Below are 26,885 nucleotides of genomic sequence, written 5' to 3' on the forward strand. Positions count from 1 at the left end.
GTGCGCTATTTTTTCTTTCTTTAATTTATTTCTTTTTGCCGCTAAGGAGATGAGGGTACCCCTTATTACACATTTATGTGCAGCCCAAATTACTTCTGGAGTGGAGTCAACTTGCGTGTTTTCCGCAAAGTATTGGTTTAGGTTTTGTGATATGGACCGTGTTATTTCCGTGTCCGTGAATAGAGAATTGTCAAGACGCCAAATGCGGGGCACTGTTTGTGTAAAGGGAAGCTGTATGGTCATCGTTATGGGGTTGTGATCTGACAAGAGCATTGGTTCAATGGTCGCTTTGGATAAAAGAGATGTCATTTTGTGAGAGGAAGAAGTGGTCTAGTCTGGAGTATTTGGAGTGGGGCGTGGAGAAAAATGTAAAGTCCTTTTCCGTCGGATGTAGAGTCCGCCATGTGTCATGGAGAAACAATCCTTTGAATTGAAGCTTTATCGCACGAAGGGCTTTGTATGTCAGAGCAGACCTACCGTTAGATGTGTCCAATGAAGGATTTAGGGCTATATTAAAGTCTCCCCCAACTATTAGGGTGCCTGAATGGAAAGTTAGTAATTGTTGGAGCGTTTGACGAAAAAATGTAACTTGAGCAGCATTTGGTGCGTAAAGATTTGCGACGGTGAAGGGTTTACTGTGCAGGGTGCCCTTCAGGAAGATGTACCTCCCATGAGGATCTCGTTGTACGTCTGCGATATTGAATGGACAATTTTTCGAAATAAGAATGGAAACTCCTTTCGATTTAGCCTCATTATTAGACGCGTGATAGACCGTCGGGAAGTTTTTATCTAGAAGTTTAGGTATTGCGTCCGTGCGAAAGTGTGTTTCCTGGATCAGGGCGATATGAGTTTTTGACTTTTGCAAGGAAGAGAGCAGTTGTGACCTTTTCTCAGGAGTATTGAGTCCACGTATGTTAATGGAGCATAAGTTAATTCGTGTGTTAGATTGTGCCATGTCCGCAGTTCGGTAGAATTCGCTGCTTCTGTCAGAAACAGACGTGGAGGGAGGGGTTAAGGGTAGGAGGGGGTGACGGCAAGAAGGGGAAAGGAGTTTCGCGGGTAATGTATTGAGCTGTGGTTTGGGTGTTGGAACCCTAATAAGTAACCGATGAGGCTAGGAGGATAGATATCACCTGCCTCAATGATCTTTGAGAATCGGTTAGGTACAGAGTAGAGATACTGAACACTCCGCAAACTTGTGGAAATGCCCAGTATTCCACCACTGTATGGGGGGTGAAAATGATCTGTCACTGGAGACTGTTGAAAGGATTAAAAGTACCTCGTATCATGAGACACCCGCCACTCTCCGATCCTTTGAGAAAATGTATTATGGAGGGTGTAAGAGATACTCATGGGTGTTCCAGGAGATGCGGTGCGAACGGGACAGGAAATGTATAATCATGCACTTGTAAGCCATGTTGCTTTGTAGCCATATATAAAAGATCCTGATATATAGGAAGTGTATCATAACAGAAAGGAATATAAATAGGTTACTTCAACTAATCCATAAAGGCACAAAACGGTACCTCAAACTATTATAAACAATAAATCTTAAACAATTATGAATCAAAACAATCGTTAGAGAGACATCCCTTATACCAGCTACTAAGGGCACTAGTGAGTGTGGCGGAATCTTTTAGTCAAGTGGATTAAGAAAATGGAAGTGTGAAAGAACGATCGCTATTGAAAATCATATGCTTGTATTGGAAACGGTCAGTCTTGGGTGCAGGGAATATTGGGTAGAGGAGAGTGGGTGTTGTTAGATGTGGTGATCTATGTACCATTATGGTTATGTTAACTGGGTGTTTGGACGTTATCATACCTAATAAATGAGTCTGATCCCCTATGCATATTCAAGTGTTGCAGTTCTCGCTGAGTAGAAGGACGTACTTGCATTCGGAGCAATTCCTATTGTTGAGGACGAAGGTCCGTGGTGGATGCACGTCGGTATGGAGTAACGCTCACTGGTGACTATATAGGTTGAGTGGGGATCATCCAGGGTGCGGTTCGTAGTAGAACGGGTCCGGCTGGAGAGGGTGTCGTTTTCCCTTCTGCGTTCCTCGTTTGTCTCAAAAGATGGGTAGAGTAAACTTGTGGTGTCTGACGCAGCTTTAACCATAGCCCAACGCAAGACCCCGTGATCAGCAGGCAGGAAAAGGAAGTCTGGGACCTGTGAGCAGTGATCGTCTCGTTTATCCGGAAGTCACTCGTGATGCATTTTGGGGAATGTAGTTTAGTGAAATTCGAGTCCGCGGCTGCAGAACAAGGGGGGGGGGGGGGGGTGATGCTTCCCTGCAGTGTGAGCATTTGTGGGGAAGAAGCCTGTCACCTAGACTTGTCAGATTGACCAGGGTTAGAAAACAAATTAAAGTCTTCCCAACAGTCCAACTGAGAAACAGGGACTAAGTAAAAGGAAGAAAAACATAAAAATAAAAATGTTGCGTCTTGAACATAACTGAATGTGGTGAAACAGCATTCTTATATTACCGATGTGGTGAGAGGAGATTCAGCGGTCCCTCCGGGCTCTTCTCGCATTTGGGGAGTCAGAGGCGCTGTAATCGCGGCGGGGATTTCGGTGTGTCGGAGTAGAAGGAGAGCGTCTCCTTCTGTATCTTGTGCCTTGCGTCTCCAGAGGCTCCCCTGGTGGGTGATCTCTCCTCATAGCCGACCGGCGAAAATCAGCGTACCAGTTCGGCACTTCCACAATCGGGATATTGAGGGCTTCGCAGAAGTGGTGAAGATCTTCCGGCACCTTCAGTAGCGCTGTACTGCCCTGTGTGGAGGCTGAGAGACAAAAGGGAACTTCCATTTGTAAGGTATGTTTCTAGAGCGGAGGACGTCCAGCAAGGGTCTAAGGTCTCTGCGGTGTTGGAGCGTTATACCGGAGAGATCTTGGTATATCTGAATATTTTTCTCTTCATGAATGATTTGCGATTTGCCTCTGGCTTGCCTGAGAATCTCCTCCTTTAGTTGGAAATTGACAAGGCAGCAGATCACGTCCCGCGGGGGATCAGTGTCCCTTCCCCTGGGTCTCAGGGCTCGATGGATCCGTTCCAATTCGATAGGGGAGTGCGGGGGCTTATTCAACAGGCCATTGAAGAGAGCGGTTATTGAGGGCTGTAATTGGTTGCCTTCAATCGCTTCTGGGATTCCTCTTATTCTCAAATTATGGCGTCTGCCTCGGTTATCGAGGTCTTCGAGATGCCTCTGTATGTCCCGCATTTGAAGGGTATGATTGTCAACCTGGTGTGTGGTCTTGCGAATCTGTATCTCTTGACGGTCCGCCATGTTTTCCGCGGCCTGCACTCTGTCGTTGAGTGAGTGGATTTCAAGGCGTAGCTCTGAAATTGCCGCTGAGAGCGTGTCTTTAATGTCTGCTGCTATCGCTCTGAGGTCGTGGATGTTCAGCTGAGGTAAAGAGTGTGTTTCTGGGTCATTCCCTGCTGTTGGAGTGGTAGGGGGGATGATGGGCTGAGGTGAACTCCTTTGTGAGAGAGACGCTGTAAGTGAATTCCCTGTGCGGGAAGACGCCATATTTCCCCTGCCGGAGCGGAACATTTCTGGTATGTTCTGTCCCGTGGTCTCAGATTGTTCCCTAGGCGAACGGGATCGGGTAGCCGATGTGTTCCTCGAAGCAGTCCCCATGAGTTCAGGCAGATTTGGTTCGATATGACCTCCAGCAAAGTGAGTTTAGATCGTGAGGTGGCAGGAGCTTCCAAGCTAAGCAGCCATCTTCGTTCCAGGTCAGGCCACGCCCCAAACAAACACATTATTAACCTCCAGCACTGGTGTCAGCTAACTCATTATTAACCCAGCACTGGTGTCAGCAAATGCATTATTAAACCCAGAACTGGTGTCAGCAAACGTATTATTAACCCCCAGCATTGGTGTCAGCAAACGCATTATTAACCCAGCACTGGTGTCAGCAAACGCATTATTAACCCAGCACTGGTGTCAGCAAACGCATTATTAACCCCCAGCACTGGTGTCAGCAAACGCATTATTAACCCCCAGTATTGGTGTCAGCAAACACATTATTAACCCCCAGTATTGGTGTCAGCAAATGCATTATTAAACCCAGAACTGGTGTCAGCAAACGTATTATTAACCCCCAGCATTGGTGTCAGCAAACGCATTATTAACCCCCAGCACTGGTGTCAACAAACGCATTATTAAACCCAGCACTGGTGTCAGCAAATGCATTATTAAACCCAGAACTGGTGTCAGCAAACGTATTATTAACCCCCAGCATTGGTGTCAGCAAACGCATTATTAACCCCCAGCACTGGTGTCAACAAACGCATTATTAAACCCAGCACTGGTGTCAGCAAATGCATTGTTAACCCAGCACTGGTGTCAGCAAACGCATTATTAACCCAGCACTGGTGTCAGCAAATGCATTGTTAGCCCCCAGCACTGGTGTCAACAAACGCATTATTAAATCCAGCACTGGTGTCAACAAACGCATTATTAAACCCAGCACTGGTGTCAGCAAATGCATTATTAAACCCAGCATTGGTGTCAGCAAACGCATTATTAACCCCCAGCATTGGTGTCAGCAAACGCATTATTAACCCAGCACTGATGTCAACAAACACATTATTAACCCCCAGCACTAGTGTCAGCAAACGCATTATTAACCCTCAGCATTGGTGTCAGCAAATGCATTATTAACCCAGCACTGGTGTCAGCAAATGCATTATTAACCCAGCACTGGTGTCAGCAAACGCATTATTAAACCCAGCACTGGTGTCAATAAACGCATTATTAACCCAGCACTGGTGTCAGCAAACTCATTATTAACCCTCAGCACTGGTGTCAGCAAACGCATTATTAACCCCCAGTATTGGTGTCAGCAAACGCATTATTAAACCCAGAACTGGTGTCAGCAAACGTATTATTAACCCCCAGCATTGGTGTCAGCAAACGCATTATTAACCCCCAGCATTGGTGTCAGCAAACGCATTATTAACCCCCAGCACTGGTGTCAGCAAACGCATTATTAACCCCCAGCACTGGTGTCAGCAAACGCATTATTAACCCCCAGCACTGGTGTCAGCAAACGCATTATTAGCCCCCAGCACTGGTGTCAACAAACGCATTATTAAACCCAGCACTGGTGTCAGCAAATGCATTATTAAACCCAGCATTGGTGTCAGCAAACGCATTATTAACCCCCAGCATTGGTGTCAGCAAACGCATTATTAACCCAGCACTGGTGTCAGCAAACGCATTATTAACCCCCAGCACTGGTGTCAGCAAACGCATTATTAACCCAGCACTGGTGTCAGCAAACACATTCTTAAACCAGCACTGGTGTCAACAAACGCATTATTAGCCCCCAGCAGTGGTGTCAGCAAACGCATTATTAACCCAGCACTGGTGTCAGCAAACGCATTATTAACCCCCAGCACTGGTGTCAGCAAACGCATTATTAACCCAGCACTGGTGTCAGCAAACGCATTATTAACCCCCAGCACTGGTGTCAGCAAACACATTCTTAAACCAGCACTGGTGTCAACAAACGCATTATTAGCCCCCAGCACTGGTGTCAACAAACGCATTATTAACCCCCAGCACTGGTGTCAACAAACGCATTATTAACCCCCAGCACTGGTGTCAACAAACGCATTATTAACCCCCAGCACTGGTGTCAACAAATGCATTATTAACCCAGCACTGGTGTCAGCAAATGCATTATTAACCCCCAGCACTGGTGTCAGCAAACGCATTATTAACCCCCAGTATTACCCCCCACACTGCACAAATACCCCCCATACTCCATAATTACCCCCCACACTGCACAATTACCCCCACACTCCATAATTACCCCCACACTCCATAATTACCCCCACATTACACAATATCCCCCACACCGTACAATTACCCCCACACTGCACAATTACCCCCACACTACACAATTACCCCTACACTGTACATTTACCCCCACATTCCATAAAATACCCCCCATACTTCACAAATTTCTACCCCAGTCACCCCACTTAGGACTTTGCCTCAGTGTGATGGCTGACTCACCTCTCCTGGCAGTCAGAATCATCTGTCTCCCGAGTCCTCTCCTCCTGGCTTCCACACAGGCCTAGTGTGGTGGCAGCAGGACCCTGGATCGAGGCTCTGGTTGACTGTCAATGCCTAGGCGGGCAGAGTGATGGGCGGATTGATGAGCGGATCCTTCCTCCGCTCTGTTCTCTCTCTGGGATGCAGCAGCGTGCAGCGGAGAGGACAGAGGAGACGGAGAGGTAAAGCTCTTCGGCGCCTCCCCCTCTGCGGTGCCTGGGTGCAGTGCAAAAAGATGTCCTGGATCGCCCTGCCGGCGGCCCATTTTTAACTGGTCCGCGGGCTGGTACTTTGAGCCCCTGATTTAGAGGGTGCCCCCTACAATGTGACACCCCCCTCTCTCCCATCACCGTCCTGTGGGCTCCTGCATCTCCCTTGTTCCTGTCCTGTGGGCTCTTGCATCCCCCTTGTAGAATAGGGAGGGATCAGTGCAAACTGCTGGGAGAAGTACACCGTCACTTCTAAACACAGAAGCCAGGCTTCTGTGTTTAGAAGTGGACTAAAGCTGGTTCCACCCAGTTTCGGCTGAAAAAAAAAAAGCCCTGGTGCTAACAATGTAGAAGATCTTGGACAAACTGTTCAGTCTCTCTGTATAGATGTAAGTTGGGTGAGGGTGCAGCGGGGCTGATTTAAAGATGCATATTGTAAAGAGTAATATGGGGATCATGTTTACAATAAGAAAAGAAGAGAGAGCTGCTTTCTGATGTCATGTTTGAAGCATTTAAAGTCTTTGAACTGTATCTGTATGTACACGTAATAAGCAAATAATAACAAATATACATCAATACAAATTAATGCTAACAAAATGAACTGATTTGCAAGGATGAACACCTAACCCGTTTTATGAGTGAGGATGTGGGTTGGCTTGAATTGGAAATTAATCCACTGGAAAGAATTTCCCTGGATAATCACTATGATGACCACCCAGATAAGGCAAACACAAGGGGTGTCTGCTTAATGCACAACCAAAAGGCTTGGCTGAAATACTTGACCAGAATCTATTTACTTCAGAGGTCCTGCAATGCTTTCTGTAAAGTTCAACCAGTTTTTTAGATAAATATGAGCATGGCATTATAAGAAAATCATGCATAGTGCTTTCAGAGAATGTATCCATTGGATGGGTGAACATTTGATGTGAGGTGCTTTTAAAAAAAAATATATAAATAACATAAGCAAATTTTTGGAAATATTTTCACTGCACATATGTGGTAGCTGTATTGCAGTGTTTGACTCATTCTGTGTACTTTCCCTTAAGTTGCTAATTAATGAATATTTATGTTAATGCAGGTGAGATCTGCTTCAGCGCATCCATCCAAAGAGGAATCTGCAAGAAAGGTGAGCTTTAATTATGTATACTATTTTAGACATATGTATGTGTAAGGTATGTTTGAAAAATAAGCATACTACCCTTATAAATAATAGTGCTGCAACCCATTGGAAGGAAGGTGAGGGTGGAGTTAATGCAAGAGAGATGGGGCTTTGTAAGAAGAATGCAATGCTTGATATGTGCCTGAAAGTTTGCCTTATTCAGATGTTGAAAACGTCAAACATGTCAAGCACTGCACACTATGCTGCTGTTTTATGTTTCTATATTTGGTAAATCTTTGAAAAAGACCCTTTGATGCATACCTGGAGTAATGCTGGGTGTAATGTGCACACTTTGTATTATTTAGATAGATATAAATAGCAGTTTTCATTACAAGCTCGCCCCCATATCTACATGAGATGTAAGCATTCAGTATAAATAACCTTAGAAGTACCTGAGATGTGTGTATGTTTTATATAAATCCAGCAAAAGTGTGCCCATTCCAGAACGGAAAAGCATTTTTTTTCCCATCGTTCTATATTCAGAAGTGTCAATAAGAAGTTTAAACAGTGTGTAAAATATTGTATTGGGAAAAAGAAAGTTTTCTGTGTGTATGGCAAAGGCTATGACAGTTGTCAGTATATGCAGGTGAGAAGTTTGAAGGGTATGTGGATAGCTGTATAAGTAAAATAGGAGGTGAGAGAATTTAGCAGTATGTACAGAGAGCAGCATGGTGAGTATGATCTGTGAGCAATATATACAGGAATGGAGTGGGTGAGCATGTGACTGCAAGCAGTCTGTGCAAAAAAGAAAAGAGCAGGCTATGACAGCAGGCACTATGTGCAGAAAATAGCAGGCTATGACAGCAGGCAGTATGTGCAGAAAAGAAAAGAGCAGGCTATGACAGCAGGCACTACGTGCAGAAAAGAAAATAGCAGGCTATGACAGCAGGCAGTATGTGCAGAAAAGAAAAGAGCAGGCTATGACAGCAGGCACTACGTGCAGAAAAGAAAAGAGCAGGCTATGACAGCAGGCACTTAGTTGTAAAAAAGAGCAGGCTATGACAGCAGGCACTATGTGCAAAAAAGAGCAGGCTATGACAGCAGGCAGTATGTGCAGAAAAGAGCAGGCTATGACAGCAGGCACTATGTGCAAAAAAGAGCAGGCTATGACAGCAGGCAGTATGTGCAGAAAAGAGCAGGCTATGACAGCAGGCAGTATGTGCAGAAAAGAAAAGAGCAGGCTATGACAGCAGGCAGTATGTGCAGAAAAGAAAAGAGCAGGCTATGACAGCAGGCACTACGTGCAGAAAAGAAAAGAGCAGGCTATGACAGCAGGCACTATGTGCAGGAGAAGAGCCCCTAAACTTTGGCAGTGGGCATTTTATGAAGGGGCAGAGCGGAGGGTGTGACATCAGCAGCATGAGCAGGAAAGGAGTGCGGAGAGTATGATAACAGGCAGTATGTATCGGAGTTAGGATATGTGTGGGAAACGGAGTGCGGCATGTATGGGAGTAAGCACAGGGACTGTTTTGGTGGGAAGGTATGGGTTAGGAGTCAGGAGGGTATGACAGTTAGTGTTGCCATCAGGGGGCATAATAGCAGGCAGTATGTGCAGGAGAGGAGTGTGGAGGGAATGACAGCAGCCAATGTAAGCAGGAAAGGTGTGGAGAGTATATGAAGATGGAACAGTATGTGCAGGAGAGGAATGCAGAGGATATCACAGTGGACCAAATGTTTGGAAGAGTTGTAAGGAGAGAAGGCTATGACAGCGAGCACACTGTAGAGACAGGTAAGAAATAAGATGAAAAAGAGTGGATTTCAAAAAATATATTATTATTTTACTTTACTGGGTGGCAGACTTTATGAAGACATGAGATGTCTTTAAAACCCCTGATGCCACCTATACGTCCATCAGATACAAATCCGGACACAAAGTACTGTACATTAGGTTTTTCAATTCTGGATATCCTAGTTTTATGTTATGGAGTATATTGATTTCACTTTATGCAGTTGTTGGTCTATCGATTTTCCATATTCAGCCCTTTGAGCCAGCTCACTTTATTTTGCTTTGGGGTAACGATCTCAACAGTTTAAATACTGTGCAATGAACTGTGTGTGTTCCTTCTGGTGGGCACATGGATTGTTCTTGTGTTGGGAAATGGTTAGAATTTATCAAGCAGCATACCTTCAAAATCAGGGCCCCCTCTTGCACACATCTAGCCAAATTTGTAGCAAAGGGTGTGACCATGTTTTTTTGTATGTTTGTGACCGTCGCCTTCTGCAGTCCTGGAATAAGATTGCAGAAACTGAGGATCGAATGCAAACAATTATAGCATAGTACCTGTGCAAGACTTTCTGCTTGAAGCACACCTTTTTGGTCCGGGGATATTTTATATTGGCATAATGCTACTTTTCAGCAGAAGAGTGGGATAATGTATGCTCGAGCTGTGAACAGATAGCATATCTGATGAAAAAAGTGTGGCACTGTCTTGCTGTGTGGCAAAGTTGATAAATCTTCCTAACTGTGCAAAGGCTGACAATCATACATATGCACTATTAAAGAAGGCACTTTATTATCATCTCCCATAGAACTAGAAATTGTATCATCTCCAGTACAATTTCCTGCCAGGCATGTATATCTTAACACTCTGCAAGATTCAGGCTAGCCTAGGCTAGATATAGAGCGCCGCAAGACCCAACATGACAAGTGAAAGTCATGATTATAATTCATTTATGTTGTGTTTTGAATATTCATCTATGGTAAATATTAAATTACATTCAAGAGAACATTTCCATGCAGATTAAACCGTACTGAACATTCAAAATCATTTAAATGGGGTTTTGGCATTCTATACATCAGATTTTGATGAGCATTTTGATCATAACTTAGTTTATTTCTTATAATAGATTGTTGAGCCATAGCTATTTACAGTGTTGAATATACACCAATCAGCCATAACTTTGTGACTACCCTCCTAATATTGAGTAGGTCCCCCTTTTGCCACCAAAACAGTTCTTTTTGCGGCAAAAAAAAACTCCTGACTCTGAGGCATGGATGCCACTAGACCTCTGAAGGTATGCTGTACTGTCTGTCACCAAGCTGTCAGCAGCAGGTCCTTTAAGTTGCAAGGTAGGGCCTTCATGGATCGTACTTATTTTCCCAGAACATGCCACAGATGCTCGATTGGATTGAATTCTGGAGAATTTGGAGGCCAAGTCAGCACCTCACACTCGTTGTGTTTCTAAAACCATTTTTGAACCATTTTTGCAGTGTGGCAGGGCGCATTATTATTAATATACAGGATTTATATAGCGCCAACAGTTTGTGTAGCGCTTTACAATGTGAAGGCATACAGTAAAGTTGCAATACAAATTAATGCAGAAGGAATCAGAGGGCTCTGCTTGCTACAGTTTACAATCTAGGAGGGTGTGTCAAATGGTACAAAAGGGAATAACTGCAGGGGATAATTTGATGGATAAAATAAATGTACAGTAGTTAGGTGGAGGCAGAATAGGCTTCTCTGAAGAGAAGGGTTTTCAGAGATTGTCTAAAAGTGGACAGAGAAGGAGATAGTCGGACAGTTTGGGGTAGGGAGTTTCATAGAATGAGAGCAGTTCGGGAGAAGTCCTGGAGGTGAACATGGGAGGAGATGACAAGGGAGCTAGAGAGCAGGTCTTGGGAGGAATGAAGAGAACAATTTGGTTGGTATTTTGAGACTAGGTTAGTGATGAAGCTGGGGGCCGAGTTTTGGATGGCTTTATAAGTTGTTGTTGGTATTTTGAATTTAATTTGTTGGGTGAGGGGAAGCCAATGGAGAGATTAACAGAGAGGAGTAGCAGACACTGAATGGTTGGTAAGGTGGATGAGTCTGGCAGCAGCATTCGTGATGGACTGAAGGGGGGATAGCCTATGTAAAGGTAATCTGGTGAGGCGGGAGTTGCAGTAGTCGAGGTGAGGTGTGATTACCAAAGGTTGTAAAGGGTTTACAACCACTTTAAATGCTGTGATTGATTTGCTGGCAATGAATGTTTGGTGAATTTCGAAACCTTTTCAGTTCCTTTCTGTGCCATAGAGTTTTTTTACCCCATGATTCCTCTTGTAATTATATAGTTTCCTTACCTTTAAGTTTTTTCTCAAAGTCATTCTTGGTGGGCACAAAAAGGGAGCACACTGTATGCCATCTCCAGTAGGAAGTGCTGGCTTTTGTGAGTTCTTCCCAATTTTATATACCTTTTGTATAAATGTGTATAATCATTGGCATATGTCTCACATTTAAATTGATTGTAAAATCTAGGTTTTTTTTTTAGATAAAAAGTAACAAACATATTATACTTACCTCCTCAGTGCAGTGGATTTGCACAGAGCAGCCCAGATCCTCCGCTTCTTGGGTCCCTCTTCTGTGCTTCTGGCCCCTCCCTCCTGTCCAACGCCCCCACAGCAAGCACCTTGCTATGGGGGCACCAAGCAGAGTAATAGCTCCCTGTGTCCATTCAGACATGAAGCCATGGCCTGCCCCTCTCTCTCTCCTGATTGGCTTGCTGACTTTGACATCAGCAGGAACCAATGGCGCCGCTGCTGTGTCTCAGTCAATCAGGAAGGAGAGTCTCGGACGGGTGAGACATTCATGGACATCGCTGGACAGAGATGGGGCTTAGGAAAGCAATAGGGGGGCCGAGCGGGCTGCTACACACAAAAGGCTTTTTATCTTAATGCATAACATGCATTAAGATAAAAAAACCTTCTGACTTTACAAACCCTTTAAAGCGGGGGTCCACCTATCTATCGTTTTTTTTTTTTGGAGTTCATTCACAAACTTTTCTTCTCATGATTATCTACTCACATGTTCTGTGTAATAAGTCCGCCTGTGTCCGATTTCGTTGTAAAGAATAACTTATAAAATTCACAAGGCGGTTTCCATCTTCATTGTGGGCATTTGAAGCCCACAAGCATTGTATTTGTGCTCCCAGCATTCACCGAGATGTTGTGATGATGCTGTTGCACAATGCATGCTGGGAAGCCTGAGACTAGCTCCCAGGGGACTGTGGGAGGTCTGGGAGAGGCTAGAAACACGCCTACTCCCATGGGAGGAAAACCAGGAAGTGCTAAGAAGATTAGAAAAAAAAAAGGTAATTACGGCGATTTTAATTTTTTTACACAGCATGTCAGCATCTAGGCAAGGAAGAGAATGCATAGAGATAATGTTCAAAATTTGGGTGGAACCCCGCTTTAAGAAATCCGTGTAATAGATAGGATTCCTTATGTTTACTCCTGTGTACTAATCACAGGCAGAAAGCATATTGGATCGTATCACTCTAATTACCTTTGTTCTGTGAACATTTCTGAGGCTTATTAAAACGTTTATTTGTCATGGGAAATACAGAGAATGTCTTTTCTGACCCCTTGAACTGAAAATGCTTGTTACTTTGTTGTCATATGATCCTCTTGCTCCAGTACTTCAGACTTGGAACCAATATGCAGATCAACCTGATGAAATCATTAAAGCCAGAGGGTCAGTGTAACAGCCAGACAAATAGTACTTTCACAATAAGGTCAGCAATGGTAGCTCCAATATTCTTCCATGACAGGTTTGCTATACACACCTGAATAACGAGTAGCAACTTGATATACCTGGACTGTAAAGCGAATAGACGATACACACTTACCTCAGTTCATTTTGGTCCTGAAACATTACTAGAGACATTTTAATTACCTCAATACCAGACACTTTTCACCCCTTCCAGCCAAGGCCATGTTTAAACTTTTGTTACTTAGACGGAACTACCGCCATAGCGATCCACGCGGGCGCTATGGGGCCCGCAGCCAAGTGGGGCCCGGTAAGTCAGCGTGCAAGTGACTGCGGCGCTGTGGGTGAGCCGCTTAGCTGCCCATCTGCTCGCCGCTCGCACAGTCATACCAAGTGTGCGAGTGGATGCAGCTGGGCGGCTCAGGGGGCAGGTGAGAGAGCGGACGGGAAGCTGCCAGCTTGGAGGCTCTGTGGGTGGACTGGCCAATCAGCGGATGGCCGAGCAGAGAGATAACCTCATCTCTCACCGCCCGGCGCCTGCCCTGCAACCCGGCAGTTCCGCCCTCACTCACTGTGCAGGCAGCAGCAACTTGTGGCAAGTGACAATCCGCAGCTTGTGGCAGGTGACGTGGCGAGTGACAATCTTCATCGTGTGATAAGTGGACAATCCACAACGTGTGACAGGTGATGTGACAATCTGCATCTGGTGACAGGCGACGTGCAAGTGACATGCTCAGGGCTCCCACTGATTCTGCATTATGGTGAGTTGAACTATTTCATTTTCTATAACAATGTACAGTATCTCACAAAAGTGAGTACACCCCTCACATGTTTGTAAATATTTTATTATATCTTTTCATGTGACAACACTGAAGAAATGACACTTTGCTACAATGTAAAGTAGTGAGTGTACGGCTTGTATAACAGTGTAAATTTGCTGTCCTCTCAAAATAACTCAACACACAGCCATTAATGTCTAAACCACTGGCAACAAAAGTGAGTACACCCCAAGTGAAAATGTCCAAATTGGGCCCAAAGTGTCAATATTTTGTGTTGCCACCATTAATTTCCAGCACTGCCTTAACTCTCTCGGGCATGGAGTTCACCAGAGGTTCTCAGGATGCCACTGGAGTCCTCTTCCACTCCTCCATGATGACATCATGGAGCTGGTAGATGTTAAAGACCTTGCACTCCTCCACCTTCTGTTTGAGGATGTCCCAAAGATGTTCAATAGGTTTTAGGTCTAGAGACATTAAAAGAATGTTAGAGCCAAAAAGAAACTCTGACCCTAGCGCTCAAAATGGAAAGAAGTTTTTTAAGTGCACTTCTAGCTGCTGTTATAAATGGAAACAGTGTAATAGTGAATATACTTTCTTAGGAGAAGAAAATATTAACAGCGCTTGATACGAATATTCATTCATAAATATGATATATCATAAAGTGCTATGACCAGCCATTACCTTTCGGTCATAATTTACCATACAATTCCTTAATAGCAAGGTGTACCCCAATAATGAGATTCTAATGTTAGTAAAGAACTAAAATTAAATAATTTAAAAATGAGAAATAAAAAATGCTTAAAAGCTGCTTCAAAACAAGGAAGCAGCAATCCTTAACACAGTTCAGTAATGGTTAAAATCCAAAAAAGTTTCTATAACCATATGAAATATTCCAAATATTAAAAGTAAATTGTATAGCAAAACACTGTATTGAAGGGTGATCCTTCTATGGTAAGTCCCATGCATGCAGGTGACAACAGTGGTAAAAACACAGCTTCTAGTTCACATGGAAAATGATGCTTTTCCGCAGGATGGTAGACCTTCACCAAAAAAACGCGTGCCAAGCCCCTTATGTGTGTATGCTTACCAGAGGTAAGAATCAAAACAGCCTGTAATCTCCTTCACCGCTCTGATCAGCTATTTAACCATCATCGATCATAATCCTCCAAGCTCACGGTGTTTCAGTACCATTAGGATGCCATGTAAGGATATAATGAGAGGCTCTTCACTATGAAGGTATTTAGTAAGAGAGACATGGTGAGTTTTTGAACTTGTAATTTTTTAGCACGCTTTTTTGGAAAATGAAGAAAAGAAATACTTTTTTTTTTTTTTTTTTTTTACAATTTTTGCTATGTGTATGGTGGATACCACATGTGCGAGACCTTTTCACAGCCTAAATGCATAGAGGGGCCCAAAATACATGGAACACCTGTGGGCTTTGAAGGAACATAAATTGCAAATCTAATTTGCCAGACTACCTATCACATTTTTTGAGGCCCTGGAGCACTAGGACAGTGGAAAGACCCACAAAATTACCCCATTTTCGAAAGCAAACGCCCCAGAGGTATAATGAGTCTCTTCAAAATGTCATTTTTGGCACATGTTTTTTGGAAAATGCAGGACAAAAAAAAAGAAAATGTATTCTCTTTTTTTTTTTTTTTTTATTTTACACAAAGCTATTAATTAATAAGATATTTCTAACAAACATCATAGGCATTCAGGAGTTGCACCCCAAAACACATTCTGCCCCAAAACTCCTCCTGCATATGGAGATACACTATGAGATACTTTTTTTTTTTTTTACAGCCTAGCCACACAGAGGGGCCCAAAATCCAATGATTTTACCACCCCTCAACCGCCACCCGCTTTTTCATGCATATGAATAGGGTTGCTTGTGCAGGGTCCAAGGGGTTAAAGAAGGTGGTGGAGAGACGATACAGTGCCTCCTCACTGTCTGTCAAATGTTTTCTGAAGAGCAATCTGAATATGGATAGCTCGTCAGAGAGCATTGCACATGTGAACAAGTCCTTATGGTGATGCAATGATTGCGGTGGTGGTGATCAGGGAAACTGCTGTGGCGGTGATCAGGGACACAGTACCTGGTGCAGGCAGTGATCGGGGACATTGTAACTGGTGTGGCAGGGATCAGGGACACCGTAACTGGTGTGGCAGTAGTCGGGGACACTGGGACTGGTGTGGCGGTGACCAGGGACATCGTAACTGATGTGGTGGTAATCTGGGACACTGGGACTGGTGTGGCGGTGACCAGGGGCATCGTAACTGATGTGATAATCTGGGACACTGGGACTGCTGTGGCGGTGACCAGAAACACTGTAATGGGTGTGGCGGTAATTTTGTTTTTTTGTTTTATCTTTTAGAATTTTTCTTTTATTTCATTTTTTTATATACTGTCACAAAAGTAGTACAGTGTCACCATAATAACACTGTACTACTCTGGGGAGGTGATCAGTTGAGTTGCAGAGTTGCAGTGTACCACAAAGATGCAGGTTCATTCTCCTGTCCATAAGTGCATTAGCAGCCCATTCAGAATGAATAAACTGGCCTAAAGGCATTGTACACTTTCAAAGGTTTTCATTGATTTACCTAGATATTAGTGTAGTTATATTCCATGTGATAATTTGTTTGCCTTACATTGTAGTGATGTGCTCACATATTGTGGCTGCAGTTTGTATCATCATGGTTGATCTATTCCCCTAATTCCATGCATTAATCCACCTAGCTTGTCCCTAAGGACAGGCAACTTCGTTTTCTGGGTTATATGGTGTCCAAACAATGTCTTGCCAATTTCTCTGTGTTGCATCAGAAGTGTGGGAGTGCTAATGTGATGAAACACATCTCTTACCTTCCTTGCTCTGCCTGTTTGTGTCTGTCAGATCTAATTATCATATCACAAGAAATGTTAGTTCTCAGACTACAGACAGAAGTCATGCATTGGCCTCATTTTTGAACGCAAAGGTACAGAAATGAGAAGATTTACTCTACTGTAGGCTGTGCAAACAAGGCAGCAAATGACACAATGGGGTTTATTTACTAAAGCTACAGAGGACAAAATTAGTCACAACTCTGCACAGAAACCAATCAGCTTCCAAGTTTTATTGCCAAAGCTTAATTTAACAAGCTAAGGTTAAAAGCTGATTGTTTTCTATGCAGAATTGTGACTTTTGTGTAATTTTGCCTTCTAGCTTTCATAAAAAAAAAAAAATGAAACTACATGATCAATGCGCATCTTATGTCAGCGAAAAACACACGGTGCAGGTAGTAAGGTTCATAATGCCTTTAACGCAATGCATGTGAACATACACTGTCACACGTGAACGCAACACACCAGAGAACACAGGTATGAGTGGCCCCTAAAATATTATCTGAGGAATTAAATTATAGACTCATTATTAATGCCAATAAAACGGAGGGTGCTCCAATCCTTTAGGCTCGGTTCACACCTATGCAGTTTGCTTTTTGCTGTGCGTTTTGCATTTGCACACGCGATTTTTACCGCAATTTGCGTTTGCATTTTTCTTTATACTTTTTTGTTGTTGGGCAGATTGAAAAATGTGGCAAAATTGTGATAAAATCAAAGCAAAAAACGCTTTTTTTGTAGCCTCTCCATTGAAGTATATTGAGCCAAAAAAAGCAAACAAAGCACCGTTTTGCATTTAAAAAAAGTCCCTGACCCTTTCCAAAAACGCAGTGGCTAAAAAAAAAAGCATAGATGTAAATGTGTCCCATAGGAAACCATGTTAAATAAACTGTAGAGGGTTTCTGCAAAAAGCAGCAAATAAAACGCATGGGTGTGAACCAGGCCGTAATACGTTTTGTAAATAGTTTCAAGCAAATGGTCCTGGTTTCGATTATTAGAGGTGTACAGTTTGATACATTGAGCGATAGTCACATTCTACACGTATACACAAGAATACTGTATATGGGAGGTCAGCTATGGAAGTGTGTTCCAGCCTGTGCACAATGAATGCTTCTGCCTCACTGATCTGTTCTGCTTGAGGAAAGCGTAGAGAATCTCACCTGAGACAGGATAATTACAGAGCTGCTGAAATGGCCTTTATTCATCCTTGTTTACTGCTTTGTCTCATCCGAAATTGCCCTCACTGCAGAAACCCTTGAAGGGAAAAGAGGAAGGAAACTGGCAGATGTTCCAAGCTCCCAGACTGATACACATCTCATTTTTTATTAATTTCTCCAAACAAAATTTGCAGTTCATAAATATTTTATTAAAGAGAAAATATTTAAAGGATATATGTGGATGGAAATGTTCTCTGAGTACACACAAATGCCACAGCCTTTGTGTATATAGGGTGGTTTATTGGCTCGTCAGCTTGGCACCACATTTACATACTGGATCTACTGAATATATGTACTGATGTAGCGTTTCTAGCACTTACGTTGTACAGCAACTTGTATTTATATTTGTTTGGGTCTCTGCTAGGTGACAGGGTGTTAAATGCAGAATGAATCAGACTTCTCTAAGGATGTCTTTAGGGTCTGCAATAGATGCAGAGTTGGAAATACAATTTGGCACTGCATGCTTTACAGGTATTTAGTATCTGCACATGGAAAGTATAACCAAGACTTCCACAATGCAGGATGGTGGGAGTACAGGATGAACCTAAAACCATAGGTCATTGGATTGAGTTGGTCCATGCCAGGCATTCAAGGAAAATAGTCTGCAAAAAAAGAGATAGCATAATAATTTACAGTAACACATTTACTGTGTAATAAAGTGTATCATTTGTTTTGGCATTTTACCATAGCTCCCTAGTGTCCCTGATTTCAAGGGACTGTCCCTGATTTGGAGGGACTGTCCCTGATTTGGAGCAATGTCCTTCTGTCCCTCATTCCTCCTCATTTGTCCCTCATTTTGATATGATCTATATAGTTGTATATAAAATGCACTTTTTATCTATCAAAATGTGTTTTCCAGTGCTAAACCTTTCATCTGATTTCTAAATTGCTGCATTTGTAAATTCCAAAAGGCAATATAAAGGAAGAGTAGTGGTAAAAAAAAGCATTTGTGGGTTTAAAAAATCTTGTTTTTTTTTTTTTGTACAATTCTCCTTTAATGGGGTGTGGCGGGGGGTGTGTCCTATGCCTGCATACTTTTGCTAGTAGGTTTCCCTCATTCCCATTTCAAAAAGTTGGGAGGTATGATTTTACAAGTTCAGTTGTTTTTCACAGTGATTTAAAGCCCAACTCTAGGTACAGCCTTTTTTTGTTTTACATCTATAAATTCTTATTTTGCCACTCTTCTTTTTTTTATTTACTTCAGGAGCTCTCTGCAAGCCACTGCATTGTAACTTGTGTTTTTATGTATTTTTATGTAAGTGTACATTATATTATAGCAGTAGATAACTTTTTTTAAAAATACAGTATACATTTTTAATTTTTTTATATAGGTTTTTGATGCATTTTTTATACACTCTTTTTGTAATTTCATTCCAAGACCCCATTCATGTTTTGTATACAGTATTTTTTTATACTTCCCTTTTATACCTTTTATTTGAGTATAAATCGATATAATTTTAATCGCTCTGTTTTGCTAAACATACTGTTAGGGCTAAGTAGGATGCAGTTATTTTTTTAAATAATATTTAATGAGTGTTGCCATCAGAGTAATACCTACTGGTTATAATTTGCTAGTATAGTTACTAATTTTGTTTTGTATTTAGTTTTTCTAGCTTTTTAGACCGCCAAGAATGTTCTCTCAACCTCCCCCTTGAATAGGAGAAGTATATGGTCTACAAGAGGTGGTGGAGTGTCTTAGCCTCTTCCCTAACAACTTAAATACGGGGCGCTTTCACCCCCTTCCTGCCAAGGCCATTTTTCAGCTTTCATCGCTGTCGCACTTTGAATGACAATTGCGCGGTCATGCAACACTGTACCCAAATGAATGTTTAATCATTTTCTTCACACAGATAGAGCTTTCTTTTGGTGGTATTTAATCACTGCTGGTTTTTTTATTTTTTACAGAAAAAAGACCGAAAATTTTAAAGAAAAAAAAAAAGGTTTTCTTAGCTTCTGTCAGTAAATTTTGTAAATAAGTAATTTTTCTCCTTCACTGATGTGCGCTGATGAGGCTGCACTGATGTACACTGATTAGGTGGCATTGTTGGGGAGGCACTAATATGCCGCACGGATGGGCACTGATAGGCGGCACGGATAGGAAGCACTGATGGGCACTGTAAGGCTGCACTGACTGGCATCACTAATGGCCACTGATTGGTGTCACTGGGCACTTATTGGTGGCACTAATGGGCACTGCTGTGGCTTTCCTGTAATCAGGGTACTGATGATCAGTGCCCTGATTATCTGCCCTGGTCTTCCCTGTGAGGAGATACCGCTGATCAGCACTCCTCGCCACACACTCTATCAGTGTTAGGCGAGGAGAGCTGATTAACTGCATTTACATGTGACCGGCAAGGATGGGCTCAGGCGTGTTCGCAGCTCCACGTGCCCGAGAAGCCTACACTACACAGCCCTAATCACAGGCAGTGAGACATTTCCTGATCCGCAGCTGCACAGATCAGGAAATGTCTCACTGCCTGTGATTAGTGTTGTACAGTGTAAGCTTCCTGGCGGGCTCGGGCATGGGGAGCTGCGAACATGCCTGAGCCCACCTTTAGTGACTGGCTCTGATTGGACACATTCGATCACATGGTTAAAAAGCCCTGTCATTGGCTCTTTACAGAGAACAGGGTCGCACCGTGTCCTAGGAATACAGCACGGCCACGATCGCCGTGCTTTGACGGTGGGCGGGCAGCAAGCGGTTAATAGGACGGGCGTGTGTGTCTACAAAAACATGGCAGAATGTTGGCACTAGAGGCCCCTAAGTATGTCCTGTATCCATAAATTATGTTATCCAGTTAATGGTGTAAGGTTGCCACCATCCCTGCAAAGCATCCAATTCTTATAGAAATCCTCTAAGGGGACTTAAAAGGCAATCAAATTTAGGTAAAAAAAATAACACTTTATTACAAAGTCATATGAAATATTAAAAACAATGTATGATATCATTATAAGTTTCCACCGCCTTAATGTGTTACACCAATGGTACTCCCATCTGATTGACAATTAGGCAGGCCATACACTATTCGAATCTGCTGAACCAGCTGAGATTCAAACCATGTATGGGCAAGCTGAATGTACCAAATTGATTGATTGTTTTACCTGCGATCACTGTCTTCTCCAGGTGAAGGCAGGGACGCCCCCCCCCCACTTTAACGCAATGGCCTGGCATGAGGGATTCCCGAATTAACACTTCCTGTCTTGATGGGGGAATCAAGCAAATTTCTTTCCTGCAACCCATGGTTGCAGGAAATAAATTTGCCCTGTGTATGACCAGCCTTGATTCTAAGGGACCATGTCAGACTGCTCGATGGCTCTCCGCCAGGATCCTGGCAGTACAGATTGACTCGCACACAAGATGAGATCAAAATATACGCATTTAATATGGCCCATTGGACGTTGTTTTATAAGAAATGGACAAGGGGTGGGTTACAATACATTCAAAGCTTGATTACAAAAGAGCAAAATAACAATCTCTAATAATACATGTTTTTCTGCACATCATATTTCATCATATTTTCAGTGAGACAGGCATATGTCTAAATGTCATGTCAGAGTGTTCCCAAGTATTCCAAAACAATAGCTGTTTACCGCCATTCTTATCTCATTAGTCTAAACATATTTTAGCAAGAACACACATTCTAAAGTCAATCTCAGATAATAAAAATATTACAGAAGTCACATAGACACTTACAGAACAGACAATAGAAACACCATTAACCCTTCATTGAGCTGTAGAACGAGATATCCAACACGTTTCAAATCTTTACATTTCTTCTTCAGGGATAATTGCACCATTCCAAAATTAAACAAAAAAGGAGTGAGTTACTGATAATATTTTGGAATGGCTTTGGGTGTTTTTATGTGATTTTATCTGTATCTTATTTATTTATTTTATTTATTTCAGTTACTTATATAGCGCTGTCAATTTACGCAGCGCTTTACATACACATTGTACATTCACATCAGTCCCTACCCTCAAGGAGCTTACAATCTAAGGTCCCTAACTCACATTCATACATACTAGGGACAATTTAGACAGGAGCCAATTAACCTACCAGCATGTCTTTGGAGTGTGGGAGGAAACCGGAGTACCTGGAGGAAACCCACGCAGGCACGGGGAGAACATGCAAACTCCAGGCAGGTAGTGTCCTGGTTGGGATTCGAACCAGCGACCTTTCTTACTGCTAGGCGAAAGTGCTATCCACTACACCACTGTATCTTTAAATTTAAAAAAACGCATAGCAGGGTGGAACTGTGGATATGTCCATAATGAAAGGTGCCACGTCCTAGTTGAGAGATAGATGTGAACGGAAAAGAAGTTGGAATTTTTATCTGTATCTTTTTTTAAAATATTGCATTAAGGCCCTGTCTTGCCTGCTCTCTCTGTGAGTTTTGCTGATACAGCTTATGCTGCTTGCCACCCTATTGGAAGGAACAAAAGAGGAGAGGCGTTCTAGGCTGTCATGGGCTGTGGCTTGGCTGAAAGAATGGCAGAGAACTGCTCTAAATGATCGGGCTGCTTTTTGCTGTGCACTCTGCAGCTCATGTTCTGGTTAGTGCTGAATTCACTGTGTGATATGGTGAGGCCATATACTGGAAGATTTGCTCCCGATTTCAAGAGGTGGTGGATGACACTATATTTTTACTTTTTTTTTTTACTTGGAGGATTTACACTGCAGGGATTTTTTTTTTTTTTTTTTGCATCAAGCTCGTTTATTGTGGATGTATTTTGCACTAGTCACTATTTGCACTTTTTATATGGACATATGAGTTGGAGATTATGAGTTTGTTATTTTCATTTAGTGCAATTGAGATATTCACTGTAGGATTTTTTCTTATTTTTATCGATTGGTATTTACAGTATATAATTTTGATGATTAGGGCCCTGCAAGCATATGGTTCATTAGGTATTTATGAATGACAAACACCATTATTGTGTTGTGCTTTGTGAATGGCAGGCCACAGCACCAGAGCTGGTATAGATAATAGACCCAATTCTGATGCAGTGGGAGGCCAGAAGTGCGGCTTCCCGTTGTACATATCAGGAGCCCTCAGCGGAGTCTAGAGGCATCAACAATTAGATTTACATACTGTACATTTACATTAATCCCTGCCTTTGAGGCACATACAATTTCCACTTTTTCCTTATCCCACTTGCACATATACGCTCATACATGAACTCCAGTTCTGCAAGGTGAAAGTGCTAACCAGTAGCCCACTGTGCTGCCCCTGATATATTGACAGTAACAACGATGGACCATCCCTGTGTAATATATGTAGCCAGGGTTTCAGGGGTGTGACGGGGCAACAATGCAAGATTTTAATAGGATAGTTGTTGCTCTGTCAGGAAGGACCTTCATTTCAGGTTTACCCATGATATCGTCATGAAAGCTGATGATTAATGAAGGCTGAAAACAAATTTTTAAGTTGCATTAAAATGTTATAGTTTATTTATTATTTATGTGATTGGGTTTAGATCTACTTTAAAGTCCAGCTTTTGACAACTATATGCAACACCTTTAGTTCATGTATGGAATCAGTCACTTTTACACAACCACCAACACATCATATTGTAGATCATAAGTTTTTATTGTTGTCTGTATCCCTGTTGAAAATATTTGTTATCACATCCTTATTCTGGTAGCATCAGTCACAGGAAGAGGAAGTGGGGAAAGGCACTATTTGGCTGTGGACGGTCAATAATTGAAAGTAAGGATAGAAGCTAGGACACCTGCAGAGAGCCTGTCACTGACCATCTATTACTAACTATCCTTGAACCAGACACTGATTTTGAAACTGACTAATGACAGATACTCCATCTACTTACCTGGAAACTTTATAATAGCTGGAAGTGGTAGACCTAAACTCAATGGCTGGCTTTAGATCCACCTTAACCTTTAGAGAAGTATGTGTTTGCTGTGGCTCTAGAACAGTGATTGTTAATCAGGGTGCTGCCACAGAACCCAGTTTACCCTGAATCAGTCATGAGTTGCCATGGTGGGGGTGGATCATTCACCAGCACCATAGCAACCAATGATGCTCTAGGGTCAGGGCACATGGTGTCTTTCATTGCTGTGGTGATGGCAGCTGGTTTGTCCACACCATGGCAATGCATTACTCTCGGGCAGGTGGCATGTAATGCAGTACCTAGCATTCGGGAGGTGAAAGTCCACTTCCCACTCTCTGCTGCTGCAGAAGCCAAAAGGTAGGGCTCTGATGTGAAGCAGGTACTGTTTGATTAGGAGACTCTGAAATGGACTCCATGATTGGAGGGCTCTGTGATGATGGGGGGACTCTGTGGTTATGGAGAGGGGCAGATGTTATGGGGGCGATCATGTATAAAGGGCTTCTGATGTATAGTGGTGACGCTGATGTGATGGAGGGCCTCTGAAATGAAAGGGGGACTCTGATATGATTAAGGACCTCTGATGCAAAAGGGGGCTCTAATGTAATGAGGAGAACCTCTGGTGTCAAGGGACACTTCTAATGTAAAGTTAGTTTCATCAAGGTGGTTGTGTGCCTTGTCCCATTATTCACTTCCCAACCAGCTCACATACATATACGGCGGCAGGTTGGCTCTCCTTCGCGAATCACTGTATATGTACAGCGGCTCTCTTAAGAGCCATAGCAGGCGCGCGCCCCGATGCGCGTGGCCGACAGGTGTGATCGTCGCCGGTCACTCGCGATCACTGGCACGAGGGCCAAAATGGTGATTTATGTATGTAAACACACAAATCCTCGTTCTGACAGGAGAGAGAAGAGACAGATCTGCTGTTTGTAGTAATTGCGAACAGCGATATGTCTCCTCCCCCAGTCAGTCTCTTTCCCCCACAGTTAAAAACACTAGCGAGGTAACACATTTAACCCCTTGATCGCCCCCTAGTGTTAGCCTCTTCCCTGCCAGTGACATTTATACAGTAATCATTGGATTTTTATAGCACTGATTGCTGTATAATTGTCATTGGTCCCAAAAAAGTGTCCAATCTGCCCACCGCAATTTTTCAGTCCCGCTAAAAATTGCAATCACCGCCATTACTTGCACAAACCAATCAATATATGCTTATTGGGATTTTTTTACCAAAAATATGTAGAAGAATACATATTGGCCTAAACTGATGAAGAAATTTGTTTTTTTTGGGGGATATTTATTATAACAAAAAGAAAAAAATTTTGTTTTTGTTTTTTAAAAATTGTCGCTCTTTTTATTTTTATAGCGCAAAAAATTAAACCCTCAGAGATAAGAAAATACCACTAAAAGAAAGCTCTATTTGTGAGGAAAAAGAGGACGTCAATTTTGTTTGGGTACAACGTCACACGAGCGCGCAATTGTCAGTTAAAGCAATGCAGTGCCGTATTGCAAAAAATGGCCTGTTTGTTAAGAGCTCAAATCCTTCCAGGGCTGACGTTTTAGACTGGAGTGCCATGAGATTTTGCATGCTTTTAATGGGTGCCGCAACTGAAAACAGGTTGAAAATGCTGCTCCAAAACTAAAAAGGAAGCAAAAATGTTTGCACATGCATTAAAGCTGAAAGTGGCTGTAAAGCCAAGATATTAAAATGTCCCAGTATTTGTATCGCCCTCTCTCCACCTTGAATACTCGATCGAGCGCTGTGCCAGTTTGTAGCGACTCTGTCCTTTCTCCCCTATGTCACAGGCTTTGCTGAGGCAATGGGAGCCATTGGCCCCTGCTGCTGTCAATCAAATCAGATTGAGCTAAGAGGGGAGCGGGGCCGTGTTGCTCTGTGTGTTTCTATAGACGCACACAGCCTGGCTTGGGAACGAGTTTGCATTAGCGCCCCATAGCAAGTGGCTTGCTATGATAGCACACAAAGAGGAGGAGGTGCCTAGAGCGCAGGCAGACCCCAGAAGAGGTGGTTTCAGTGCTGCTCTGTACAATATCATTGCATAGAGCAGGTAAGTATAAAACGTTTATTTGCAAAAGAAAAATATTTAAGCCTCGCTCATATTTAAAACACGCATTAGTACAGCTCTTTGATGCCTAATACATCATTAAAGGATATGTTCACCTTTTGGAACATATTACATGTTCCACCTGTGTTTAGGGTGGAACGTGTAACAGGTTCCAGCAGCTGCAGCTATTCCCCTCTCGCTCCCCCAACCCTAGTGACAGCTGACGGGCATCTTCAGGCGCCCGCTGTCACTCTTTGAAAATAATGTAGCTGTGCAGGGCTGTGCCCACCTGGCCGTTTCACTCATTTACAGTTCTCTGTGAATGGGAAACTGCAACTCCCGACAGCCTTTGCGTTGAGCACTGTGGTAGCTCATTCATTCTTCCTGTCAGTGAGTATCTGCTTGCTTGTACGAGGTATGAGCACACACATACACGTCTGCAGGAGACCTGCATGGTATCAGCGATCTGCTGATTGCTGGTGCGATGCTTTACAGGCTCCCAAAACAAAAAATAGTAAATGCACATTTTTTTGCCTGCAAAAAAAATGTGCAATTATTATTTTTGTTAAAAGGTGAACTTATCCTTCAAATGTTTTTTAAACGGAGGCATGTGTTAAGTACCTTGGTTTGACTTGGTTTCAGCAGCTTGCAGTTGTATTAAAGAGCTGTAACGTGTGAAGAGGTAACAGAACAAGGAGTCAATCGGTTCATGTAATGACAAAACACATGCTGATAGGAGGAGAAAGCAGAGTAACAGGAGAGATGAGCTCATCACTGTGCTGCTTCCCCTTCTGTCCAGACACAGGGTGGGGTAGGTCCAGGATGACCTGGGCTCAGAGGACATTGGTTGAATGATGCTGGCTACCAGACCTAGAACATCTAACGCAGGGGTCTCAAACTGGCGGCCCTCCAGCTGTTGCGGAACTACAAGTCCCGTCATACCTCTGCCCATGGGAGTCATGATTGTAACTGTCAGCCTTGCAATGCCTCATGGGAATTGTAGTTCTGCAGCAGCTGGAGGGCCGCCAGTTTGAGACCCCTGATCTAACGGCTGAAAAATAGGACAGTGGAGGCAATCCCTGGCTTGAGACTACAACAAAAGCTGGTTTTGTTTTCTTGTGTAATAGGCTGTTCACTTACTTACATCTTGTTATTTTGAGCTGGGGTTGTGCTTTATTTTCCTTTTTAG

General features: G+C 42.9%; 1 protein-coding gene across 2 annotated transcripts in view; it reads left to right on the forward strand.

The window, feature by feature from the left end:
* Window positions 1-26,885, forward strand: part of VPS8 (VPS8 subunit of CORVET complex) — a 388,855-nt gene that overhangs the window by 337,944 nt on the left and 24,026 nt on the right. For both annotated transcript variants that reach the window (XM_073633432.1, XM_073633433.1), the window contains one exon: window positions 7,363-7,410. In XM_073633432.1, the coding sequence (XP_073489533.1) occupies window positions 7,363-7,410 (48 nt within the window). The remainder of the gene's footprint in view (window positions 1-7,362; window positions 7,411-26,885) is intronic.

Source organism: Aquarana catesbeiana, linkage group LG06 (genome assembly GCF_042186555.1).
Source record: "Aquarana catesbeiana isolate 2022-GZ linkage group LG06, ASM4218655v1, whole genome shotgun sequence".
Classification (NCBI taxonomy): Eukaryota; Metazoa; Chordata; class Amphibia; order Anura; family Ranidae; genus Aquarana; species Aquarana catesbeiana.